General features: G+C 42.4%; 1 protein-coding gene across 1 annotated transcript in view; it reads left to right on the forward strand.

Annotated features, from left to right (window-relative positions):
• OBSCN (obscurin, cytoskeletal calmodulin and titin-interacting RhoGEF) overlaps positions 1-24739 on the forward strand; it is a 152360-nt gene that overhangs the window by 83282 nt on the left and 44339 nt on the right. Inside the window, exons 46-65 of the mRNA XM_057398901.1 lie at positions 128-391; positions 725-988; positions 1299-1562; positions 2109-2372; positions 3866-4129; positions 4795-5061; positions 5436-5699; positions 6291-6557; positions 7595-7861; positions 8417-8683; positions 9872-10138; positions 11302-11574; positions 12069-12335; positions 13527-13793; positions 15788-16057; positions 16862-17128; positions 17976-18242; positions 18560-18826; positions 19495-19767; positions 23201-23467. Of these exons, the coding sequence (XP_057254884.1) occupies positions 128-391; positions 725-988; positions 1299-1562; positions 2109-2372; positions 3866-4129; positions 4795-5061; positions 5436-5699; positions 6291-6557; positions 7595-7861; positions 8417-8683; positions 9872-10138; positions 11302-11574; positions 12069-12335; positions 13527-13793; positions 15788-16057; positions 16862-17128; positions 17976-18242; positions 18560-18826; positions 19495-19767; positions 23201-23467 (5337 nt within the window). The remainder of the gene's footprint in view (positions 1-127; positions 392-724; positions 989-1298; positions 1563-2108; positions 2373-3865; positions 4130-4794; positions 5062-5435; positions 5700-6290; positions 6558-7594; positions 7862-8416; positions 8684-9871; positions 10139-11301; positions 11575-12068; positions 12336-13526; positions 13794-15787; positions 16058-16861; positions 17129-17975; positions 18243-18559; positions 18827-19494; positions 19768-23200; positions 23468-24739) is intronic.

Genomic DNA, 24739 nt, shown 5'->3' on the forward strand with positions numbered 1-24739 from the left:
TCCTTCTTCTGTGAGATGATCCTCATATCAATAACTAGGCATGGATAGATAATGGTAAATATCAAGTTCATTTTTTTGGTGGCCAAGAACTGTTTGTCATGAAAACATTTCCTCCTCTGTTTCCCAGCCCTTCCTGCTCTCTTCAAAGAAGAGTTAAGAAATGAGGAAGCCATGGAGGGTAAAATAGTCACTTTGCGCTGTGAGCTGACCAAGACTGCTTCAGTGGAGTGGAAAAAGGGGGACACAGTACTCAAACCTAGCGAGAAATACAAAATGAGGCAGAAGGATGTCACTGCAGAACTGGTGATCCATAATCTAAATGAGAGTGATGCTGGTGATTATACCTGCGTGTGTGGAGACGTGCAGTCCACAGCTTCCTTAGCAGTACATGGTAATAACCAATTTCATCTAGATGTCCTCATTATCGAATTTATGGTATGAATTCAGCTTTTCTTCATGCTCATTGTTATCTCTGCATAGTTCCTCTGAGTCTGACTTTGCATGTCATAGTCATGAGAATTAATTTGCTTTTTGTGATAAAAGGGAAAAACTCACACCCCAATTCCATATACAAAGTGGTTTTAGCACTTGCTCCTTAAAGTAGATGTGAGACCAGTCCTGGAGACAGCTCCCCACTGATGGCCTTGCCTTTCCTTCCTCCACCCCTACCCTTCACCAGGAGGCTGTGTTTGCTGCTCTAACCCTGTGTCCATTACATCCTCAGCGTTGCCTGCACGCATCAAGGAGAGCCTGAAGGATGAGGAGGTAACAGAAGGTCAAGCAGCCACTCTGCGCTGCAAGCTGACCAAGGTTGCTCAAGTGGAATGGAGAAAGGGAAGTAGTTTGCTCAAAGTCAGCGACAAATACAAAATGAGGCAGGAGGGCACAGTCATGAAGCTGCTTATCCATGATGTAGAAATGAAAGATGCTGGAGAATACACTTGTGTGTGTGGAGAACAGGAGACTACAGCTGCCTTGATAGTGCATGGTAAAAAACATACACGTTTATCTGTGTTATTGTGTGTTTCTCTATCAGCTCATTACTATTGATTGTGTTTTCACTTTTGGTTGAATTTGTTTAAATTTCCAAGCTGTCTCTAAGATCTGCTTGTCTGCTTGCATCCAGGCCACTTTTCTGTTTCTGTTTATTATTTTGTCCATTATCCTGTAATTATGAGAAAAGCAAACTCTTTCCACCCTAAAATGTCGCCTGCCTGCCTCTATACCACCTCATCCTTCCCTTCATACGTGTGCCACGTGTCATTTTTAATGTCCTGTGTCTGTTTTGTGACCTTCAGCCCTGCCTGCACTTTTCAAAGAGGAACTGAAGGACCTGCGAGCCATGGAAAGGCAAACAGTCACTCTGAGCTGTGAGCTGACCAAGGCTGCAGATGTCCAATGGAAGAAAGGAAACACAATAATCAGGGCAAGTGAAAAATATATCATGCGGCAGGATAATGTCCTTGCTGAGTTGGAAATTTGTGATCTGGAGCTGCAGGATGCAGGAGATTACACCTGTGTGTGTGGAGACCAACACACCATGGCTTCTCTGACAGTGAATGGTAAATTCATCTTGCAGATGACTGCTCATTTCTTGTTTCTCTGAGGCATCCTTTTGCTGTACAAAGTGTTCACCTTTCAGCTTTTTCCTAGGAATTAATTTGTGTTCAGGAAAGGAGAACAGCTTATTCTGGCATTTAATTTTAGTCTCGTGTTCCTGAAAAAGAAGCTGAGGACATGACCATTTCTCCATGCGGACAAACTTATGTTTTAAGTTTAAGGGAATAGAAGCTAGGAAATGCTCCTGTTGGACCAACTGAGATGTCCTGCCTTCTGATGGAGGGTGACCCTATGATAAATTACTTAGGTTGCCTCAAACTCATCCAGCCTGTTGTACTTTGACCTGTCAGCTCAACACTTCCTTCTCTTATTGTGTCACTGCTGGATTTAGTTTTCCAGATCATCATAGTTGTAACCTCATCCTCAATGGCCAAAGACCCTTACTCCTCCAGATTTGAGCTTCTGTTGATATTTCATGATGTTGATCATGAATAACAAATTAAGAGGTCTTAGATTAAATGCACTCTCTATTGACTTTTCATCTCCAGCCCTGCCAGTGCTTTTCAAGGAAGAGCTGAAGAATGAAGAAGTCCAAGAAGGAACATCAGTCTCCCTGCATTGTGAATTAACCAAAGCAGCTCCAGTGCAGTGGAAAATAGGGTCCAGAGTGCTCAAAGCAAGTGACAAATTTCAAATGAGACAATCTGGCACCACCGCAGAGCTGGTCATTCACGATCTAGAAGTAGAAGATGCTGGAGATTATACCTGTGTGTGTGGTGACCAGAAGACAACAGCAGCCTTAACAGTTCATGGTAAAAAGACCTTATTGAAATTGATAAATAGCTCTATAGATAGACATTACTCTGAAATTCATCTGTTTCTGCCCTGGGTCAGTAACTTGTCTGTGGTTTTATCCCTTTCTTTTCCTTCATTCTGTGTATAGCTCATTTCTTACAGATTAAAAATGGGTCAGAACAAATTTTTGGGTCATTATTACTCTGTCACCCTTGAAAAGGAGAAAATGGAATGTTTCTTTCTGTTCAGGTCTGCTCTTCTTGGACATTTATATTTCCCATCTCTTTTCCCTCCCTCATCCCCATGGTTCATTTGATCCAACCACAGTTTTTGCCCAAACATGCATGTATAGGTGGTCAGGTCCTCTGCTCTCCAAGCACTGCTCAAAGGAGAAGTGAGGGTTGAGGGAGCAGGAGGAGGAGATGTTGTGCTGCTGGGTGACCTGGCCATAGTTGCTCTTGGGGGTACCAGACTCTTTAAGTGAGTCAGACATGCAGAATGAGATATGAGTTACCATTTCAGAGCTTCTTACTTAGGTTTGAAGGATGCAGGGGTTTACACCTCTATGTGGGGATCAGGTCTACCTTAATAGTTAGGGACAAATTCAACAGAAATTATTAGGAGCTATAATGTTCTTTATCCTATAAACCACTCCATAAACCAATAAACCAACCCATAAAGAAATCCTTGAGTTATGATAATGATCTCATTATCTCATGTTCTGCTGTCATTTAATTAATGAGTATTCTTTTTAATGAAGTAACAGTCCTTGGCTCTGAGGAACTTGGTCAGATATCCAGTTCTGTTTCATCCAGCTTTTTCCCCAAAATCTTCTGACCATCCCCTGGGCTGTCCTGAGGCCTGGACTTTTTCTGAGGCATTTGGGGAGTACTATTTGTATTCTGTACCTGCTTACAGCAGTTGTGCACAAGGCAGTTTTGTGGGTAAATATTAATAATTTGTTTTCCTGCAGGTTGTTTCCTGTAGGTTATTCTGTCTTTGGGTTGTGATTTCCAAATAGGGAAGTAGTAAGAATCTGTAATTCTTATTGCATGTAATGGCCCTTCAAACTTCTATTTAGAACTAAAAGCATTTTTATTTTGAAATCCAACTGCTTTCATGTAGGTGGGGTTATGAATTTCTAGTGAAAACAAAACAGAAAATATCAATGCCAGCCTCCAAGAAATTATGCCTGTATAGGTAAAATAGTACTGTATCCAGCAGTGTTATTTGTGAGAGATGTTTACTTGAGATCTGGATCTTTCTGTATTGTTTTTTTTTCACCATGAAAAATGACAGACACCCAGGGAACTGATGTCTTATATCAAGTGAAACCACAATACACTAGAAGAAGAATGCTTTCAGAGTTCCAGAACTTGGCTGTAGCCATGCACGTCTATTACAGTTTGAAAAAAGGAGGCATGAGGGGAAATAATCCCAAGCATGAAAAAGAAATTAAGATTTTAATTTTGGTTTTCTGGTGACCATTTGCCCATGTTACATCCTTCAGCTCTGCCACCCCTCTTTAAGGAAGAGCTAAAGGACAAGGAAGCAGAAGAAGGTGGAAAAGTTGCCCTGCGTTGTGAGCTCACCAAGGCTGCTCCAGTGGAGTGGCGGAAGGACCAGAGGGTTCTCAAAGCAAGTGAGAAATGCAAAATGAGGCAGGAAGGGACAAAGGCAGAGCTGGTGATTCATGAATTAGCTGAGGAGGATGCAGGAGACTACACCTGTGTGTGTGGAGAGCACCAGACTACGGCTGTCTTAACAGTACAGGGTAAAAACTATCTTGACCCTCCTACTTTCTAACTGGAAACATCTGTCCTTTACTACAAGGTGTTCAGTTTTCCATGTCTGTTTTTCAACCTTATTAACTGAAATCCCATTCATTTGAAGGTATTCCCTTCCTTTAATGACCCATAGGTTGTGTTTACTGGAAAATACCAGTCTGCATTTTTCTGTGCCATCCTTTTGCCTTTTCTTTCCTTAAACATGGACCTGCTGTCCTTTCATCTTTCCTTTCTGTCATTCCTTTCCTATCATTTAAACCCACTAATCTTTTGTCTTTCCTTTCTTGCATTTATGCTCTATACCACAAATCTGTTTATTCTTTGCCATTCCTTTCTGGCATTCTCAATGCTTACCATTTTAATATAGCATAAAAAGCAGTATCCAGAGCAAAGCTGTGTTAGTTACAATTTCATCTGGTAGAAAGCAGATGTAAATCTCTTGAGGACTGTGCAATTTTGCTAATAGAAGGACAGCATAAAACCACCTAATATTATATATGTATATTCCCACTAGGATGTTATTTCTCTTGCCTCTCTTTGTTGCTTATCCTTGTCCTTCCATAACCATCACAACTTTCCCCTGTCACTTCCTACTCTCACCCATCCCTGGAGATATCCTTAGTTTGTAATACTTTTCACCTGCATCCTTCAGCTGTGCCTCCCTTTTTCCAAGAAGAAATGACCAGCAAGGAAGCGGTAGAAGGTGGAATGGCCACTTTGCAGTGTGAGGTCAGCAAGACATCTGCCCGTGTTCAGTGGAAGAAGGGCCATTGCGTCCTCACTTCGGACACCAAGTACAGCATGAGACAGGAAGGCTGTGTTGTGGAGCTGGTAGTTCACAATTTAGACTTGAATGATACTGGAGATTATACCTGTGTGTGTGGAGACAAGAGCACCACAGCTGCCTTAACAGTGCATGGTAAAGTAATCCTTGGGATTAAGGTCCTCCAAACCTTAGACCTACCCCAGTCTCTATTGCTATGGTCTGTCCTGTTCCCTTTCTGTTTGCTTGGGCTTTTGTGTTCTTCTGGACTTTGCTTGTGTGCTTCCTCCTTGTGTTAGAATAGGGAAGAGAGGTGCCTGCTGGTGTTTGTCCTCCTCAGCTGTGCTGGTTCTTCTCACTTTCCTTGCCCTGATGCAGCGATCAGGGAAGCTGTGGAAAATTTTCCCCATGTGCTCCACTGACCTGGATCAGGGCTCAGTAGTGTATCATGCATCCTCTCCGCCAGGACCTCACCTAGTTGCTTTTCAAGGGATATTCACTCTCTCTGTAGTAACTCTTTTACTCTTCAGCTCTGCCTCCAGAATTCAAGAAAGAACTGAAGGACTTAGAAGCTGTAGAAAGTGGGACAGCTACTCTGCTCTGTGAGCTGACTAAGCCTGCTGTGGTGGAGTGGAAGAAAGGGCAGGAGGTGCTCAAAGCAAGCAGGAAATATAAAATGAGTCAAGATGGTGCTGTTGCAAAGCTGATTATCCATGAGCTGGATGTGGAGGACACTGGAGTTTACACTTGTGTGTGTGGAGATCAGCAGACAACTGCCACTCTGACAGTCAATGGTAAAAAAAGAAAAAAACAATAGGAAAAGTTTGTATTATTAAAAGTAAAACCTGTGGTTTAGTGTCGCTTACAGAGAAGAGCTCACTGCAGTTCAGAAGGCATGCAGTACAGCATAGTCTGTACAGCCTAATAGAGTGACCAGGAGGAAAATGGGAATAGCAACGCAGAACTAAATGCGTTTAGTCAGTATGTTATGGTCAGGTCAATTGTAATTTCTCTTGCAAGTGGTCTGTCTTAAGAAGAAATCTGAACTCTTACAACTCCCTGCTGATCTTCAGCATGCCTCTTCAGTGATCAGGAAAACATGTTGGCTATTTCTATCGTAAGAAAAATATTCTGCCAGTTTTAGATCATAGATTTGATTAAGCTTCTACATACTTCAAGGCAAATATAACTTCTTGACATTGATTTCTTCTTGTTCTGCAGATATTTTTATTTACTTCTCTGGGGAAATAGCCTTTTGGTTTGAATCTAGAGCATTGAGGTTTAGAGATGTTTGCAAAAAAAGCTCTTCTGGTGCTTTGTTCTTCTATGTTTTCTTTCCCAAGCCCCATCTACAGTATATTGTAAGATATGTTTCTATTTTATAGCCCTACCAGCACTTTTTAAACAAGAGCTTCAGAATACTGAGGCAGAAGAAGGTGGTACAGCATCACTGAGGTGTGAGCTTACCAAACCCAACACTCCAGTAGAGTGGAGGAAAGGAGATATTACTCTCTACCCTGGTTTGAAATATGAGATGAAGCAGCAGGGCTCTGCTGCTGAATTGGTCATTCATGACTTAGAACTGGATGATTCAGGAAAGTACACCTGCAACTCTGGACATCAGCAGACAACAGCTGTGGTAACCGTACATGGTAGGTGGGGTATTGACCTTTGGCTCTACAAGATGAAGTGAAAGGAGCATCTTAGTGTTGTCTACAGCCATTTATGACCTTGCTGCCGGTCCATGCCAGAATACATATACTACTTGAGCATGACACATGACCAAGTTAGAAAGGTTCTTCTTGAAGTATCTGGAGTGATTAATCATCATCAAAGCAATTAAATGTTATCATGATGTCAAGATGTGATGAACCCCCCTGCCCTCTGAGTGAAGGGAGTGTGGCTGCATATGAAATAAATAACAAAATAAGCCAGGCAGGCTGATGGTTATTTTGGGGTTGTTGATTGCTTCAGTACCCAAATTGGGCATAGTGCCTGATTGGGATGATATGAGATGCAATAAGTGGTGGATAAAAGATTTCTATAATATGTGAATGTTCTGTATTATTACTTGAAGTTTTGAGCCTCAGGTATAAACTCTGGCTGCATTCAGTTGCATCCACATCTGTTTTCCTCCACCCCTTCTACCATGCAAGAGCAAGACCTCGCTGGAAATCTGAATTTCCTCTCCCATTTATCACTTTATTGTCATCTTTTACTATATTGCCTCTTCTTGTGTTTTGCGTGATAACTTGACCTTTTATATGTTGATAGAAGCTTGGGGGGGGGGGGGGGGGGTGGAAGGGGAGGAAATACTCTCACTTAGTATTTCAAACTTGCAGACTTTTATTAAGGAGTAAGGGTCCGTGTAAGAGAGAGCATATCCCAGTGATCTTTAAGTAAAGCATCTGTAGCTGGCATGGAGACACTTCTTTAGGAAACCCTGATTCCTGCAGACTGCAAACCAGATCATTCTATGGAGCATTCTAAGACCCGATCTTTCTTAACTTCACCATCTGTCCTGAGCTCTTGTTCACATAATGGTTCAAGTAGGATGCTTCCAAGGCAGAAGGTTGCAGCCCAAGGATTATGAAATCATTAGGATAGCCCATTTTTGAAGAATGATGGTAGGACTGGGTCCTTTGCAGACTAAATCACTCTTAAAACATTTCCCTCTCAAATTTTTCAGAACTGCCTGTCACATTTAAGCAACCCCTACAAAATAAAGAATCAGAGGAAGGAAGCACAGCTACGTTCTGCTGTGAGCTGTCAAAACCCAGTGCTGCAGTGGAATGGAGGAAAGGAGGAGTGGGGCTGCAGCCCAGCCAGAAATATGAAATGAGGCAGAGGGAATGTCTGGTAGAGCTCTTAATACATAATCTCAAATTAGAAGATACAGGAGAATACAGCTGTGATACTGGGGATCAGGAAACCAAGGCATCTTTAAATGTGAAAGGTAGGTTGTATGAGAATGGAAGAAAATGATACTTTGTCCTTCTAGTACTGGATTTGAGTTTTGGTTTCTAAGGAGAAATAGTTTCTTGCTTTATGGCTGGGGAGAAATTAAAGAAAGCGCAATGCTTTAACATAACATCTGGACATTACATGACATGGTTTAAGTGTTTTAAAAAAGATTTTCTTCCAAATCCTGGAAGAAGACTGACAACGACATTCCTGATATACCAAGGCTGTTCATGAAATTTTGAACTTCTTTGTCTTGAGAGCATTGTTAGGCCAACTGAAGGATAAATTCAAAAATCCCACCCTGGCAAGTTTATGTGAGCCAAGGAGCAAAGAAAATAAATGTTGTAAATTCAGAGGGCTGCCTCTAACACAGCAAGATCTCCTGAAGACTCAAGGCAAATTAGAAAACATGGATCCTGCCTAGGAACATAGCACTTGAAGCACAGTATTTTGTTCTCCAGAGTGTCATTCTAACTGTGTTAACCAGGACTTGACTCAGGCTTCAATAAAAGCTCCTGTTACTTCTTTTTTTTTTTATCCCCTTCAGCTCTGCCAGTTCTTTTCAAAAAGAAGCTGAAAGACAAGGAGGCAGAAGAAGGAGCTGTGGTGAAATTCCAGTGTGAGCTGACAAAGGATAATGCAACAGTGGAGTGGAGGAAAGGCACCATGGAGCTCTTCCCATGTGCCAAATATGACATTAAATTAAGTGGTCGCAAAGCTGAACTTGTGATTCATAATGTAGAACCAGAAGATGCCTCTGATTACACATGCGATACTGGAGACCAGCAGAGCTCAGCGGTCCTCAGAGTGAATGGTTAGCATTGCATCAAGATGAAAGAGAGGATAAAAGGGATTTGTGAAACTGTGTGAATTATATTCTTTTCTTTATTGGTAACTAAGCCTCTCCAAAAGTTAAGATAACGAGGAAAGCAGGTGCCCAGTCATAAACCAGAATAAAACAGAACAGTGGATCTTGTGGGACAGGATTTGTAGAATGGCTATTCAAGCCTGTAAAGCACAGTGTACAGTGTATTGGCCATTTCCTCTTATGTGACAAAAGCAAAAACTCTGCGTCACGGGGATTTTGAAATTCTAATTGATCTTTATTTTTGGCAGTTTGCATTCATTGCTGGCTCAGTTGAATCAATAACTAATCATAAGTAATTTACAAAAGCAGTTAAAAATCTACTGTTTTCAATTTCTGTAATGTCTTCCCATGAAGATCCAGAGGACACTGTGTTTACACAAATCAGGAATACTGTCCGTGAAAAGTCTGTGGTCATCTCAAACTGCTGGATGGAACTTGTGGCTATGGTCTAAGCCACAGCCTTTCAGACTACATCAGCAACCACTGGGTCAACTGCAAGTGAAAGAGCCCTGTGATTGCCTTACATGTATCATGATAGAATTTAGACAGAGGAACCACAAGCACTGAGATTCTTGTTCTCACAACTGCTGGCACGCATATGTGATGAATATTCCCTTCTTGTTTTCATTAGTGACAAGCTGTTGTCTGAGCTGTTCCATGCAGTGCTTGAATAAATGTGGTCCATTTATTTGTGCGTCATCTGGAAGGACTCACTGTTGATCATCTAGGGTCATGAAAAGATAGCAGAGAAATCAGAAATATGTTTGAAGCTTTAAAATCTTTACAGTGTTGAGCATTTCTATAAAAATTAATAGATTTTATCTAGTTTTAATCAGAAAGTACCAGGTTTTGCTTAGGTCTTTATACGTGTTGGCATTTCCAGTATTCAGAGCAGATGCATAAAGGGTGTCACGTGGATGCCCTTGACTTTGTGGGAAACAAACATATTTGGTGTTTCTTCTCCTTGTACGCATATACAGAATGTAGATCTGTTTATAGAGCAAAAAGGGTTGTTACCATATAACCACTTAATACAAAATTTGGTCTGCAGCATCAGGCCCCAGGTGCCTCATGCCGAGTTGTGCAGACCTGGCATTCAAACTAATGCATCACGTATTAATTTTTGCTTTGCAGCCATCAAACCCCGTCTGAAGCAGCAGCTGAAGAACGAAGAAGTGGAAGTGGGAGGAACGGCCAGGCTGCGCTGTGAGATTTCTATTGGCAAAGCAGAAGTGGAGTGGAGGAAAGATGGAGTCCTCCTTCACTCAAGCTCCAAGTATGAAATGTGGCAGGACGGCACCCTCCGTGAGCTGCGTGTTCACCGCCTGGAGCCTGGTGATGCTGGAGAGTATTCTTGCAAGGCTGGAGATGAGACAAGCTCTGCAAAACTGACTGTGAAAGGCAAGACCCGTTTATTGGGGCAAGGGGGTTTTCACAGTTGGATGCTAAGATTTTGCAACATAATTGTTACCAATTGTGGTAAATAACACAGAACATAGGAAGGGTATCACAAAAAAAAGACATGATTAGTGAATGGACCAAAGCAAAAATTTGCTTTGTGGACAGGAGTGGATAACGCAACTGTAATTTTTGACTCGCTTGAAATATTTGTTTGACATTACATGCATGTGAAGGAACAGATGGTTCACTCCCAGCTTCCAGTCACATGGCAACTGCATCTGGCCTTAGTGTTGTTACAGACAGAGCTTGCTTTCAGTTTGGACCACAAGTGTGGAACAACCACCACCAGCATCTCTACAGGCTACTCGATGTTGTAAAAACATCATGCCCAGCTGCACCATTTTTCATGCAGATGGTGACCTCAGTTGCATGAATATGCACTGTGTTTTCTCAGATGAATGTTGCACTGTTTTTCCTCTGGTATTCTCCAGCAGACTCAGGGTACACACAGCTTCTGCCTGTTGCACTCTGTATGATCTTTGCACAGATCTGCAGGGGCCCAGCTGTCCTGGAAGATGGACTCAAACTAAGTGAAGTGCAAATGTGCTCACGCTAATCCAGTAAGACCTGCTGAGAGCACAGAGACAGCCAGTTTGGAGCATCAGCACAGAGTATATGCAATTTTGTTTCTGAAAAGACAGTAGAGGTGATCAGGTTTTAATGTTATTCTCTGAAGATACCTAAATGCAAATGTAACAAATTTCAAAATCTCGATTTTGGCATCTGGTATTTGTGCTTTAATCACCCAATTACAGTATGAAACATCTAATTAAAAGTAAAATAAAAATCAATATGCAATGTATCTCTGAGAAAGGGCAAGTGATAAAAGCACTGACTGAAGAATATTGGCCATGTTACCAGCTACACTGAAAGTAGTGAGCCAGTAGAATTTGAAATATGATTTGAGAGGCTGAGCTATCTCCATCCTTGGAAGTAGAGCTCAACTGGATAAGGTGCTGAGCAACCTGTTGTAGGCTGGTCCTGCTTTGAGCAGTGGCAGGACTAATGACCTCCAGAAGTCCATTCCAACCTATATTATTAAATGATTCTGTCAATTGATCTGTGTTTGCCCTTTCATGGCTTGACTGATGGACTCTTTACAGAGCCTGACGTAACCATCGTGAGTGGCCTAAAGGACATGGTGGTGTTCGAGGGGGATGATGTAACATTTCGGTGTCAAGTTTCTCATGAGAACGCAAGGGATGTTGAATGGAAGCTACAGGATGTTGCTCTGCAAGATAATGAAATGAATGAGATCTCAGTGGAAAAAGGAAAGATCCACACTCTAACATTAAGGAAGGTGACTGAGCAGGACATTGGCACTGTCACTTTCCGAGTGGGACCCCACATGTCAACAGCAGAGCTCATGGTAAAAGGTAAGACCCTCTGTGTTGTGGGAAAGGAACAGGATTGATGAGAAAAGGTGAATTTTTGCTTATGCTAATATAATTCAAGGTCATTATTCACCCCTTGTTAACTCATGTGAGTAGGGTGCTTGTGCTTCAGAGTATGCATGATATACTCATATGGTCTCATAGACTGTCATCCCCATGGATAGACAGTGGATATGTCACCAAGGTCTCAAAGCTAACTGGTTTCTAAAGATCCGCTCAAGTAGTTGGATGGATAGATCTTTATTTTTAATTGCTCCCTCTCCACCCCCCCCTTTTTTTTTGGAAGAAAAACTTCTTTTCTCTAAACACTGTTTTGAAGAAATTCTTAGTCAAGCATCCTTCTCCATCTCTCTTTGAAGTTTGTTTTAACCCCACAGTATGTAATACAGAAATTAAAGAGGGGTTAATACACAAACTGTAGCTTTAGCACTAGATAAAGGTGACTGTAAATACCTTTGCTGTGCCTGTAATTTCAGTGCCACCTCCAGTCTTTAAGGAGAAATTACAGAGCTTAGAACTGCAGGAAGAAGAAACAGCCATCCTCTGTTGTGAGGTCTCCCAGGCTAACGCTGGTGTGGTGTGGAAGAAGGGCACTCAGGTGATTTCACCGAGCTCCAAGTATGAAATCAGACAAGAAGGAACAATCCATACTTTAAAGATTTATCACTTAAACCCAGAAGACTCTGGCAAATATACCTGTGATAATGGAAATGAACAAACAACAGCCACTTTAACTGTTAAAGGTAGGTTGTTGTGGGTTTTTTTAAGATGAGAAACTTGTTCCACTTCCGTAGCTTAGTACTAGCAAGAGAGTGCTATCTACTGTCCTTGATTTCACGTGTACTTTGGTGGCATAAAGCAGCTAAGTGCTTTTGCTTTGAGAAGTTATGTACTGTGGTGTCCTCAGCAATGAACATGAAGAGATCCAAATGCAGTAACCGCTTCCAGAATCCTAGACCCAAGGGCCTCTTTCTGGTAACTCAGAAAACCAAGGCTGGAACTGAAATTAGCATAAGTCCATTTCTGATGTTTAATCAACCTTTAAGTTCCACCTGGGCAAATGGTGCACAAGAGTAAAGTGCTCAAGCTTACTTGGGCACTCAACTCCAACTGATGAGAAAGGGATCTAAATAATTCCAGTCCTTAGGGTCTTAAAAATAGGTTTAATGTGCCAATCTGTCAATTATTTAAAATTTACTCTGGTACCAATACAATACTCAGGCAACTTTTTCTGAGCTATAAGATCAGTAAATATAAAGAGCAGCCAGGATGTTTTTGAGAACTGCCATCTTTTCAAATATACTTTAAGGGCTCTCCCATGAAGGGCACGCACCTGCCTACTATCATACTAACTCCAGGATTCAATGATACCAGAACAGTTGTACTGTAAGCAGATTCTTTGGTGGTGGCTGTCTGTTTGTGTCTCTATGTGCTGTCCTAACCCAAGAAGAACTAAACTTCTGTATGTGGCACATTGTAAGTCAACCCATCAAAACCCTATCATCTTAACCATCAGTGATACCCATCAGTGCAGAGATTTCCAGAGTCCAACTCTCTTCTTGGTCCAGCTGTCATCATATGTTTCCCCATGCACCCTTCCAGATACCCAAGAGCTTCAATATCAGGCATAGGCTTTTGAGTTGTACCTTTGGACATTCGGAGATACCTGTACTTAGATGCTCAAGAGTTCATATCCATGACTGCTTTTGTGTAAGAAGAAACACATTCTGAGAGGTGTACAGTGACTCCTGGGGAGTGCAGAGTGCTTAGTGCTTCTGGAAACCCAGCACTTTTTGTTATTACTTGTTTGGGCTTTTGGAGTTGAGTTTGGACTTACTTTGTAATAGCACCACAGTTTCATTAAACACAAGACTTAGTGACACAGCCACCAACGAAACATATGTTTTTTTTTCCTCCGATGTATCTTGGTATAGCTTTGCCAGTAACCTTCACACAACCACTCCAGAACCAGCAAGCTGAAGCAGGTGGCACCATCACTTTGAGCTGTGAAATCTCAAAATCAAATATCACTGTGCAGTGGAAGAAGGCCGGGACAGTGCTGCGACCAAGCAACAAATACAAGATGCATCAAGCTGGATCTATGGCTGAGCTGACAATTCACAACCTGAGTGAAGCTGATTCTGGGGAATACATGTGTGACACAGGGGACCAGCAAACTACTGCATCTGTACTTGTGAAAGGTGGGGCTTTGCATGGGGAAGGGCTGAACAGTTTGATACTCTGGCATGGGCACATAGAATCATAGAATGGTTAGGATTGGAAAGGACCTTAAGATCATCTAGTTCCAACCCCCCCGTCATGGGCAGGGATACCCCACACTACGCCATGTCACCCAAGGCTCTGTCCAACCTGGCCTTGAACACTGCCAGGGATGGAGCATTCACAACCTCCCTGGGCAACCTATTCCAGTGCCTCACCACCCTAACAGGAAAGAGCTTCTTCCTTATATCCAATCTAAACTTCCCCTGTTTAAGTTTTAACCTGTTACCCCTTGTCCTAGCACTGCAGTCCCTAATGAAGAGTCCCTCCCCAGCATCCCTGTAGGCTCCCTTCAGGTACTGGAAAGCTGCTATGAGGTCTCCATGCAGCCTTCTCTTCTCCAAGCTGAACAGCCCCAACTTCCTCAGCCTATCTTCATACGGGAGGTGCTCCAGTCCCCTGATCATCCTCGTGGCCCTTCTCTGGACTTGTTCCAACAGTTCCATGTCCTTTTTATGTTGAGGACACCAGAACTGCACACAATACTCCAGGTGAGGTCTCACAAGAGCAGAGTAAAGGGGCAGGATCACCTCCTTCGACCTGCTAGTCACACTCCTTTTGATGCAGCCCAGGATGCTGTTGGCGTTCTGGGCTGCAAGCACACACTGAAGCCGGCTCATGTTCATTTTCTTATCGACCACCACCCCGAAGTCCTCCTCCGCAGGGCTGCTCTGAATCTCTTCTCTGCCCAACCTGTAGCTGTGCCTGGGATTGCTCCGACCCAGGTGTAGGACCTTGCACTTGGCATGGTTAAACTTCATGAGGTTGGCATCAGCCCACCTCACAAGTGTGTCAAGGTCCCTCTGGATGGCATTCCTTCCCTCCAGCGTATCAACCAAACCACACAGCTTGGTGTCATTGGCAAGCTTTCTGAGGGCACACTCAATCCCACTGTCCATGTCAGCGACAAAGATGTTGAACAAGACCAGTCCCAACATTGATCCCTGAGGGTCACCACTCTTTACTGGTCTCCAGCTGGACATTGAGCCATTGACCACAATTCTTTGTGTGAGGCCATCCAGCCAGTTCTTTATCCACCGAGTGGTCCATCCATCAAATTGATGTCTCTCCAATTTAGAGACAAGGATGTCGTGTGGGACAGTGTCGAACGCTTTGTACAAGTCCAGGTAGATGACGTCAACTGCTCTACCCCTGTCCATCAGTTCTGTAGCCCCATCATAGAAGGCCACCAAATTGGTCAGGCAGGATTTCCCCTTAGTGAAGCCATGCTGGCTGTCACCAAGCACCTTGTTGATTTTCATGTGCTTTAGCATGCCTTCCAGGAGAATCTGCTCCAAGATTTTGCCAGGCACAGAGGTGAGACTGACTGGTCTGTAATTCCCCGGGTCATCCATTTTCCCCTTCTTGAAAATGGGGGTTATATTTCCCTTTTCCCAGTCATCGGGAACATGATTAAGCAATCTGGCAGCCAGACATTGTCTTATGCCCAAACTGAATCATGTAGATCTCAGACACAAGAGTGATTTCAAAGGGATAAGAACTGGGTCAGTTATCTCTAGAGATCTGAAATGAGTCTTTATTCAATGATTCTGTGGTTTAATGTTAATGTCACCCACTAAAATCTGTTTACACTCTTTTCACAATACATAGGTTGCATTATAAATATGTATTTTATATTTATTATGCGCACAATGCAGTAGAACATGCATATTCTATAGACTATCATATATATGTGTGTAATATATACACACACATGCATTATGCATCTGTAAGAATGTAACATGTTACTACATATCCGTGTAAGTACATTTACATTTCTATGCATTTAGTGCTTAGTGCTTTGTGGTTTTCTTTCAAATAATATAGTACTGCCAAGAAAGAGCATAACAAAATGTTTAACCTAAGAAGCATCACTTGAAAGTAGATATCAAACTCTGTTGACCTTTCCATAAAGAACCAGCAGCCACCATAGTGGAGATGCTGAAGGATGTCACTTCGCGTGAAGGAGAAGACGCAGTGTTTGAATGCAGGCTGTCCCGGGAAACAACTCAAGAGGCCCAGTGGTTCCTGGGAGATGTTCCCCTGCAGTCCAATGAAATGAATGAGATCAGAGTCCAAGGAACACGTCACACTTTGATCCTGAGGAAGGTGACACTAGAAGACTGTGGGCCCATCAGTTTCAAAGTGGGGCAGCATACCTCAACAGCACAGCTAACAGTCCAAGGTGAGGAACCCTCCTAGGAAGAGGGGCTGAGCAGGTACTCATAAGCACTGTCAACATAACTTTAGTTTCTGGAGAGGTGCATTTGGGAGGAGAGGTCTTGGATATTTTGGGAGATTCTGATAACCTAATTTAGGCATTAAACAGTCAGAGATATTCATCTGAGACAGTCATTTCAGTCCTTCTTATAGTCCATGGAGTAAAGCAAACATCCTTGGAAGACCTTCCAAGTTATCCTGAAACAAGCAGCTGAGATATGTTAGAATCTAAAGAATGTCAAGAATGTCACTGAATTAATCTCCTACTTATCGTGGGTTTAGATCATACTTACTCCAAAACCCATGTGAAAACTCTGAAAAACCTTTCCATTAAGTTATGTAGAATGTTTTGAAAGATGAGCCATGTCAGTATCTTATGTTGTTTTCTCCTTTTTAATCTGGTTCAAAATGTAACTATAGAATCACAGAATGGTTTGGGTTGGAAGGGACCTTAAAGACCATGAAGTTCCAATCTCCTTGCCACGAGCAGGGGCACCTTCCACTAGAGCAGGTTGTTCCAAGCCCTGTCCAACTTGGCCTTGAACACTGCCAGGGATGGGGCAGCCACAGCTTCTCTGGGCAACCTGTGCCAGGGCCTCACCACCCTCATAGTGAAGAATTTCTTCCTACCCTCTCTACCCTCTTTCAGTTTAAAGCCATTCCACCTTGTCCTATCACTACTTGCTCTTACAAATAGGTACCCAGTTCTGATGTGGGGACAATGCTGGATTAAGCGGTTGCAGCAGTGTTGGTATCCTCTTCCCCACAGTTGCTGCAGTCACGTTTGTGAAGGCACTCCACAGCTTGGAGCTACAGGAGGGTGGCACAGCTCAGTTGTCCTGTGAAGTGTCCAAGCCTGATGTCCCAGTGGAGTGGAAGAAAGGCACATCAGTGATCCGCTCCAGCCAGAAGTGCAGCATCAAGCAGGAGGGGAATGTGCACACACTAGTCATTCATGATTTGAACCATGCAGACTCAGGGGAGTATAGCTGCCACACAGCTGATGGGAAGACTACTGCCAGGCTGGAGGTTAAAGGTATGTTTTCCTCTTTGCTCAGCGGTGGTGAGAGATGTGTATGTCTGTTTTTGGAGCTCTGTGCTACAAAACAGACATTGAGGCAGTGGAGCAAATGCAGTAGAGGCCACCAAGTTTATCAGGGGGCTGCACATGATATATAAGGAGAGGACAGGGCATCTGGGTTTGTTCAGTTCAGGGAAGAGAAGGTTGAGGGGGGACCTAGTTGCTGTTGTTTATGGCTTCCTAATAGGGGTCTACAGAGGAGAGAGACAGATTTTCCTTGCTCAGAAAACAGATGAGAGGCAACAAGTTCAAGAGAAATCCAGACTGGGGAAAAAAACCCAACCTTTCACAATGAAGGGGTGGTCAGGCTGTGGAACTGGGATCCACAGGGGTGGAGGAATCCATGGAAGACCACTGAAGGCCCTGTCAGCCTTAATTATTTCGGAATTCATCCCTAGCTTCATGATCTGAAGCCTTAAGTTTGCAGTTATGTATTCTTTGTGTGCTTTCATCCTGTTCCATTGTTATATTTTGGGGAGGAAAAACCATCTGGGCTTCAGAAATTATTACTGAAGTTATTTGGGAATTCTTTGTGAAAAGAAGCCTAAACTTCAGGGGAAGAAATGCAGCTCCTGTAGAACTGAAATATTTCATGCTGGTTAACTCTTCTCCCTCCTCCTCCTTTCTCTGGCTTAATGCTGACAGTAGCAGGGATGCCTCAATCTCCTTAGGTAAATGCAACCAGAATTGTGCATGAACTTAATGAATGGCATTATCAGTACCTTAAAAGTAAAACATTCCTCTGTTTTTTCTTCACCTGTTTTGTTTTTTTTTTTCTCTTTGCACCATCTCTCCTTTCAAGCCCTGCCTGTGCTTTTCAAACGCTGGCTGAAAAACGAGGAGGTGGAAGAAGGTGGTACAGTCATGCTACACTGTGAGCTGACAAAACCCAATGCACCCGTGGAGTGGAGGAAAGGAGATAGGGTGCTGCAGTCAAGTGACAAGTATGAGATCCGGCAAGAGGGGACACGTGTTGAGCTCATCATCTATGATGCTGAGGCTCAGGATGCTGGCGATTATACATGCGACTCAGGGGATCAGCAGACCACTGCATCATTGCAAGTCAAAGGTAGGAAATGTTGTGATTGTTACTGTTGTGCCCCTACCTGCTCACACTGAAAACTGTGGGTTTGCCCATGTGAACCTCCTTAGAGGTCCTGTGACCTATGGCAATCCTTTATGGAGCAGCAGTGGACACCCTTATAATATCAGCAGCTGATCCCATGAGTGTCTGGCTATGGCACAGCTTAAAATCCTGCTCTGAGCTTGACATTACCAACAGGCAAATTGTGGTTCAGAAAGAGGGGAACTGTGAAGCTGGAGAAGTTGTAAGCAAGTTTCTCACCTCTGAGCAGTGTTACTAATGAAGCTGCTTCTCTACTACAGTACTACCTGTGCTGTTTAACGAAGAGCTGAAAAACGTAGAGTCTGAAGAAGGGGGAACAGCTGTCTTACGCTGTGAGATCTCCAAGCCTGATGCCCCTGTTGAGTGGAGAAAAGGAGGGGTGGTCATTCAGCCCAGTGACAAGTATGAGATGAAGCTGAAAGGCAGAATTGCTGAGCTGATCATCCATGGTGTAGAGCCTGATGACTGTGGGGATTATACCTGTAGCACTGGATACGAGATCACTACAGCTTCTGTGTATGTGCAAGGTAAGGTGAAATGTGGTGGAAATGTTCTGATTTTGCTGTCTGGATTTCTTGTTCCAAAATCTTTGACAGTAACTGGCCAAACTTGTCTCAGATGCAAAGAGTTGGCAGTCCTTTCCTTTCCTGATTTCAGTGATGATATAAACTCTTACCTCCAGGCTGAGGTTGGACCAACCTCAAGTTAAAATAGTTCAAAGTACTGACCGTACCATGTACCATAGTAGATGGTGGTACTGCTGAAAAACTATTTGCTCGAGCAGTGGTCATAAAAAGTCATGGAATTATTATTATTACTGATTACAGCTTCTATCACTGATATTCTTAGTACTCTTTTAAAGTACTGCAAGTAAATATTTAAATCTTGAGCTACCTCTCTGCCTCCAACCTCATACAATGTCAATGCAGATGGTTGCAGATGATCATGGAGTGGATTTTCCTCCCAATGAAACAGTGTTTGCAGACACACACGCTGCGCTTGCAAGAAGGTGAAGAATGGAAGGTGGTTTCTAAATCCTTTAAAGAAAGTTTTAGCTCCTTTTTTCCCTGGAACAGGATTACAAGTTTAATTCTTCCAGATAACTTGCACTGTTGCTTGGGCTAGTCTGCTGGAAGCAACATTATGTTTATGTTTTTTGTTTTCCTTTGGCACCTTCTCTTGCTCTGTTATACAGAAGAAGCAGCAGTCATAGTTTCTGGTTTAAAGAACACAGACGTCTTTGTGGGTGAGTCAGCCACGTTCACCTGTGAGCTCTCGCACCCGGGCGTGAAGAACGTGCAGTGGTGGCTCGATGGATCTCCCCTTCACAACAACTTTGTGACTGAAATCTCTGAGCAGGACGGGATAATCCACACTTTAACCCTAAATGATGTGGCGTGCCATGACTCCGGCACTGTCACCTTCAGAGCTGGGTCCCTTATATCTACAGCTAAATTATTAGTCAAAGGTATTTCATAGAGAGAAACACATGGCCACCTCTGGACTTGCTCAGTGCACTAGTGCTTCTGCCTTCCAGGCTACCCTTACCAAATCCCTTAATAGTTCTTCTGTGTCCTGCAACCCTCTGCTTCTGCAAGTCACCCATACTTATGCCAGAAGTCTTAGAGGTACAACCACATCGATTCTTATAGTGGTTCAGGCGAGGAAGGGTTGCAGGATCAGGGCTGCTGCTTTCACCTGACTTCTAAGTAGAGATGAACATAAATCACTGTGATAACACCTGATTTCTTTTATTCCCCCTGCAACTGTTTCTCTAATACCACAAATATTATGTAGCTGGAAGTTCACAAAATTACCACTGTGCTGCTCCATGACTAGGCTCCTGGTGCTGTGCTCAGCATGGTCCTAAAACAAGGCTGTTATATTGATGGCTCCAGAGCTCTTCTTGGAAACCAAAGAGTATAGGACATTGTGGTAACACTGATAAAATGAGCCTTGTTTGCTGACTGCCAGAATAGTAATGGTCATCATTGCACTAGTAAAGCTTTCTGGTCTGTTGGATAAATATTCTTCTCATTTGGTAAGGGTAGCCACAAGCTGCAAATAACACTGAGCTCCAGACTTGACAAAGCAAGCTCCTTCACATCCAGTCCTTTTATAGCCATCAGGAAAAGGTTTTATTTTTCAGACAAAAGTAATACTTATTCCTAGCTTGGAAAATGGATTTATATATAATGGAGATATGAAGGGTTAAGAGTTCTTTATTGGAATCTACACCAATGCTATGACTGTCTGTCCTGGTTTTGGACTACCGTAATATGGTAGACCATAATTTGGTCTACCATAATATGAATGATCCACAGCATGGGATTGTACTTGGTGGTTGATGTTTCCTTCTCTGTATATGCCCTCTATACTTAGCTGTCAGATAAAATGCCAAATTCACTTCTTCCTAATAACAGAATGAAGCAGCAGCAACATAGAGTGCAAACCCCACACATCCCATGTCCATTTGTATCAATTTCGAATTTCACATTTTCAGAGACAGAACCTGGTTCTGAGCTATCCAGGCAAAGAACTCCACTGGGCTTAAAACATAAATTAAAAATAAATGCATCATTAGGTATCGTTAGGGCTCCTGAGAAGTTTTCATTTCACAGAATCACAGCATTATTGATGTTGGAAATGACTTCTGAATGTCATTTAGGCCAATCCCATAGTTCATGCAAGTACTCGTATGTGGATATTTTGTACTTCTATTTAAGCAGGATTGCATTAATGTAAACATGAATCACAGTAGTATGTGACTATAAATGGATAAGAATGTGAAAGATACTTAAATAACAACCCAGTTACACTGTGCTCAGTAACACCTGAATTAATAGGAAAGTAAAATTTGTGTTTGTGTTAACAGCCAATTTAATGCACTTTATTTTGTCCTGAAGTTTAAAAGTAGATCTGTCTTTGACTGACCTAGGTATATTCCAGTCTGTCTAGCTATCCATGCCTTTTTCTTCATCAAGGAACAAGCTGTTTTTCTCTCTACTTCATGTGCCCCATTCTCCTGGTGTAAAGCATACTTATAACTGGATGTATTCTATAGTGAGACCTCATGACAGCTTTCCCTATTGGGCCTTCACAATATCATCGCCTTACAACTGCATTCATTCAGTAGCACAGCATGATGGCATCTTCATGTGTGGGTGGGGAAAATGGAAAAGGTTGAAGGAGCTGCCGCTGCCTTCTGACCCTTTTGGGCAGTGTGGGAATTGCAGGCTCCAGTGTACATGCCGGCTTCCAAATCCCAAAGAGCTTTCTGCCATTCTGCATCAGTGAACCACCTGGGTCTTAGTCTAGTGGTGGCAAAGAGAATGGGACAATGGAACCAGGACACCTTCCTTCTCCAAGACCACAGGTGACATTTGCTGTGAGGAGCACATCTGCATCTTATGAAAGGAGATGGTATTTTACTCCCCAGCTGCACGGATACCTCCTGGCTCCTTCAGTCCTGGTGTAATCAAAACATACCCACAATCTGCCACTGATACCTCATTTCCATGAACACAAACGGCAGAAAAGTGGCAGAGGAAGCATTAGGGAGCAGGATCAAACCTTGCAGCAAGTTTACAAAAGACATTTGCAACACCATCTTTGCTTCCCAAAGTCTGCTAGTAGCATCCCAAATCCTCAGCCTGATGCATCAGTCTCAAGAGGAGCATTCCAGACAGAGGTCAGGTATAGTTTATTATAGCTGCTTATGATCAGAACAACTATTTGAAAGATAAGGATGTAGATCAGGTTTCTCTGTCATCTTTTTATGACCCATTATAGCCCTATCAATTTGGAGGCCAAGTTGACATAGGTTCCTGAGAAGGATGTTGCAAGGAGAATTCTGTTTTCATATTTCCCTGAGATTTTTCTCTTAGCATATGTATTGTAGTTGTATGTGGATGGTTCAGTTTGATTTCTCAGGAGGAACTCCTTGGGTGCTTTCACAATATTTTGAGGTTAGATATATCTGCTGTGCCCTACAGCTACCTCCCAAGAAGCAGAACTAGTATTTTAAGAGAAAGACTGCATGCTTAAAAGCAGCCTCATGGATCTCACCTTTTCAGAGGAGCTGCATATCCTGCTGCTTTTGGCATTTTATAGGCTCTCTGGGATTGAAATGGTTTATGCCACAACTCTACTTTCAGCTGCTGTAAATAAAATTGTATTACTTTTTCCCCAAACTATGTCTCTGCTGCAGAGGAACACATGGTTAACCAAAGCAATAAGTACCCGTCTCCTGAAGTGCTCTTTTTTGTTACAGTTGTCTTGGATCTTTGCTCTTCATGCTGCCAGTGACTCCTGATATATAGCCAGCACAGGGCAGGAATGAGTATTTGCATTTGAGTACTGCATTTCTTTCCAGTGAGTGGTTGTAGTTTGCTCCTACACAGGGCCTCCAGTAGAGTTTGTGGCATTTTCCTATTGCTATGTGAGGTTGAGAGTTACAGGAACCATTCACAGCAGCCCATTCATTGCAGTCCTCTGTCTCACACATGAGCTCCTGCCACATTCTGGGAAGCAGAAGTGTTTCACATACAGTGCTTCCCGTCTAGAGGATTTCAGCAATGGTGGGAGAAAAAATAAGGGAACTCAGCTGATGTTATGCACAGAAGTTCATATTCAGGACTGTTAAAGCACAAGCCTTAGTTGTTGGTGGCCCATTTTCCAGTGTGATTGTTATATTCTAATGTACCAGTTTTGCTTCAATCCTGCTTGAGGCTGACACAAGCACAGACTAAACTGCTAATCCCCAGTGTGCCCAGTCAGCTTCCTGCTTGCACTGTCATTCTGCTTGCTCCTCACAGGCTCTGTGCTTGTCAAAAACCATTAAGTTGCAATTTCCATGAGGATCCACTAATGCATGTCCTTCCTGACGTGTTGGTTAACAGATCCAACCATTGAAGTGGTCAGTCCCATGCAGGATATAACTGTTGATGAAGATGGCACAGCAGAGTTCATATGCCAATATTCTAGGCCAGTACACGCCATATGGAAGAAAAATGATCAGGAAATACATGCAGATGGGCAGCGAGTGATTATCGATCAGGACTGGAATGTAAGCATGCTAAAAATTAAACCTACGGTACCAGAAGACACTGGCATCTATTCATGTGAAGCTGAAGGCATTAAAGTGATGGCTACACTTGATGTTCAAGGTGAGGTCTTCCAGCCAAAGAGGAAGACTATCATGGGTTCCAAATAAAAGAGGTGGAAAAATCATGTCAGCACCTCTCAATAAGTGACACATAAGACACCCGCTCTTTGGTGTCCACTCCAGTACTGGTAACAGTGATGAAAGCTGGGAGTCAATAGGAACTGAACATGAAACTGCAGCATTTGACTGAAGCTTAGCTCTAATTAACACTCACTACAGCAGTTGCACATTATGCCTCTTCTACAATGAACTGGAACATCAGTTCAATGGGATGTGTCCTGCTGAATTATTGCAAAATCGCAGATTAATGTTGGTCCAAAAGAATGATCAGAGTACTTTTTGCTGTTCCAGAGTGCCCTTTACACACAGTAATGGGTAGTGTGTACACTCATTTTCTTTTCAATTAAGCTAAAGTAGCTTAATATTTTACTCATTTCAAATACTGATCACTCAGGAATTACCTTCCTTCTCACTTGGCATCAACATTTGTGAGGGCCCTGAGAAACAGTAAATAAAAATACTAACAATAAGATTATGGTTTTATATATTTATTGTTTTTTTTTTCCCTGCTGTTTATGGAATAATTAGTTTTGTTCAGCAGGTGGGTCAATGTAACCAATGAAGCAATATTTTTTATTTCATTTCTGAATATTTGTGACAATTATTCATTCTTCTTGCTTAACCAGAGTTGTTAGTACAGAAGAGAAGAGTACTGTTTATTATAATATTTTCTACATTGACAGGCACTTTTCATTTTAGGAATTTTAACAGATGTTAATGAATGTAATCTAAAAGCATCCCAGAGGAGGCAGGATTTACAATTTGCTGCTTTTTGTGATTAGGGAAACCAGCACTCAAAAAGTGCACAAATAAGCAGCTTAGATTTGTTTTAAAAAGCTTATACTTCCTTCAAGGATTTACAAACCCCTCATTACTATCCATAACTATTATTATTATAAAATACAGATTTTTTAAAAATAATTAATGATTTTTTTTCCTATTAAATAAATTGTTCAGGTTTTTTTTTTCTTTCCTTTTTGATTAGAATAATTTCACATAATAATTACAGAAATCTAAAAAGGAATGTCTCAGGGCACTGGTTTATATCATAGATCATGCTGACCATTGTATGGCATTGGTATTTGTGTAAACTGTATTTACTCAAGCGTGTGTTCCCACTGTTGTGCATGTGTTTGTCCATGTAGCTGGTCTGACATAAATTATATCGGCATGCACCAGCCCACATTTAATTTTGTATCAGTCTGATAGAAAT

The sequence above is a fragment of the Pezoporus wallicus genome, unplaced genomic scaffold (genome assembly GCF_028554395.1).
Source record: "Pezoporus wallicus isolate ANWC-B61680 ecotype Strahan unplaced genomic scaffold, APGP_CSIRO_Pwel_v1 contig_3487, whole genome shotgun sequence".
NCBI classification, from domain to species: Eukaryota; Metazoa; Chordata; class Aves; order Psittaciformes; family Psittacidae; genus Pezoporus; species Pezoporus wallicus.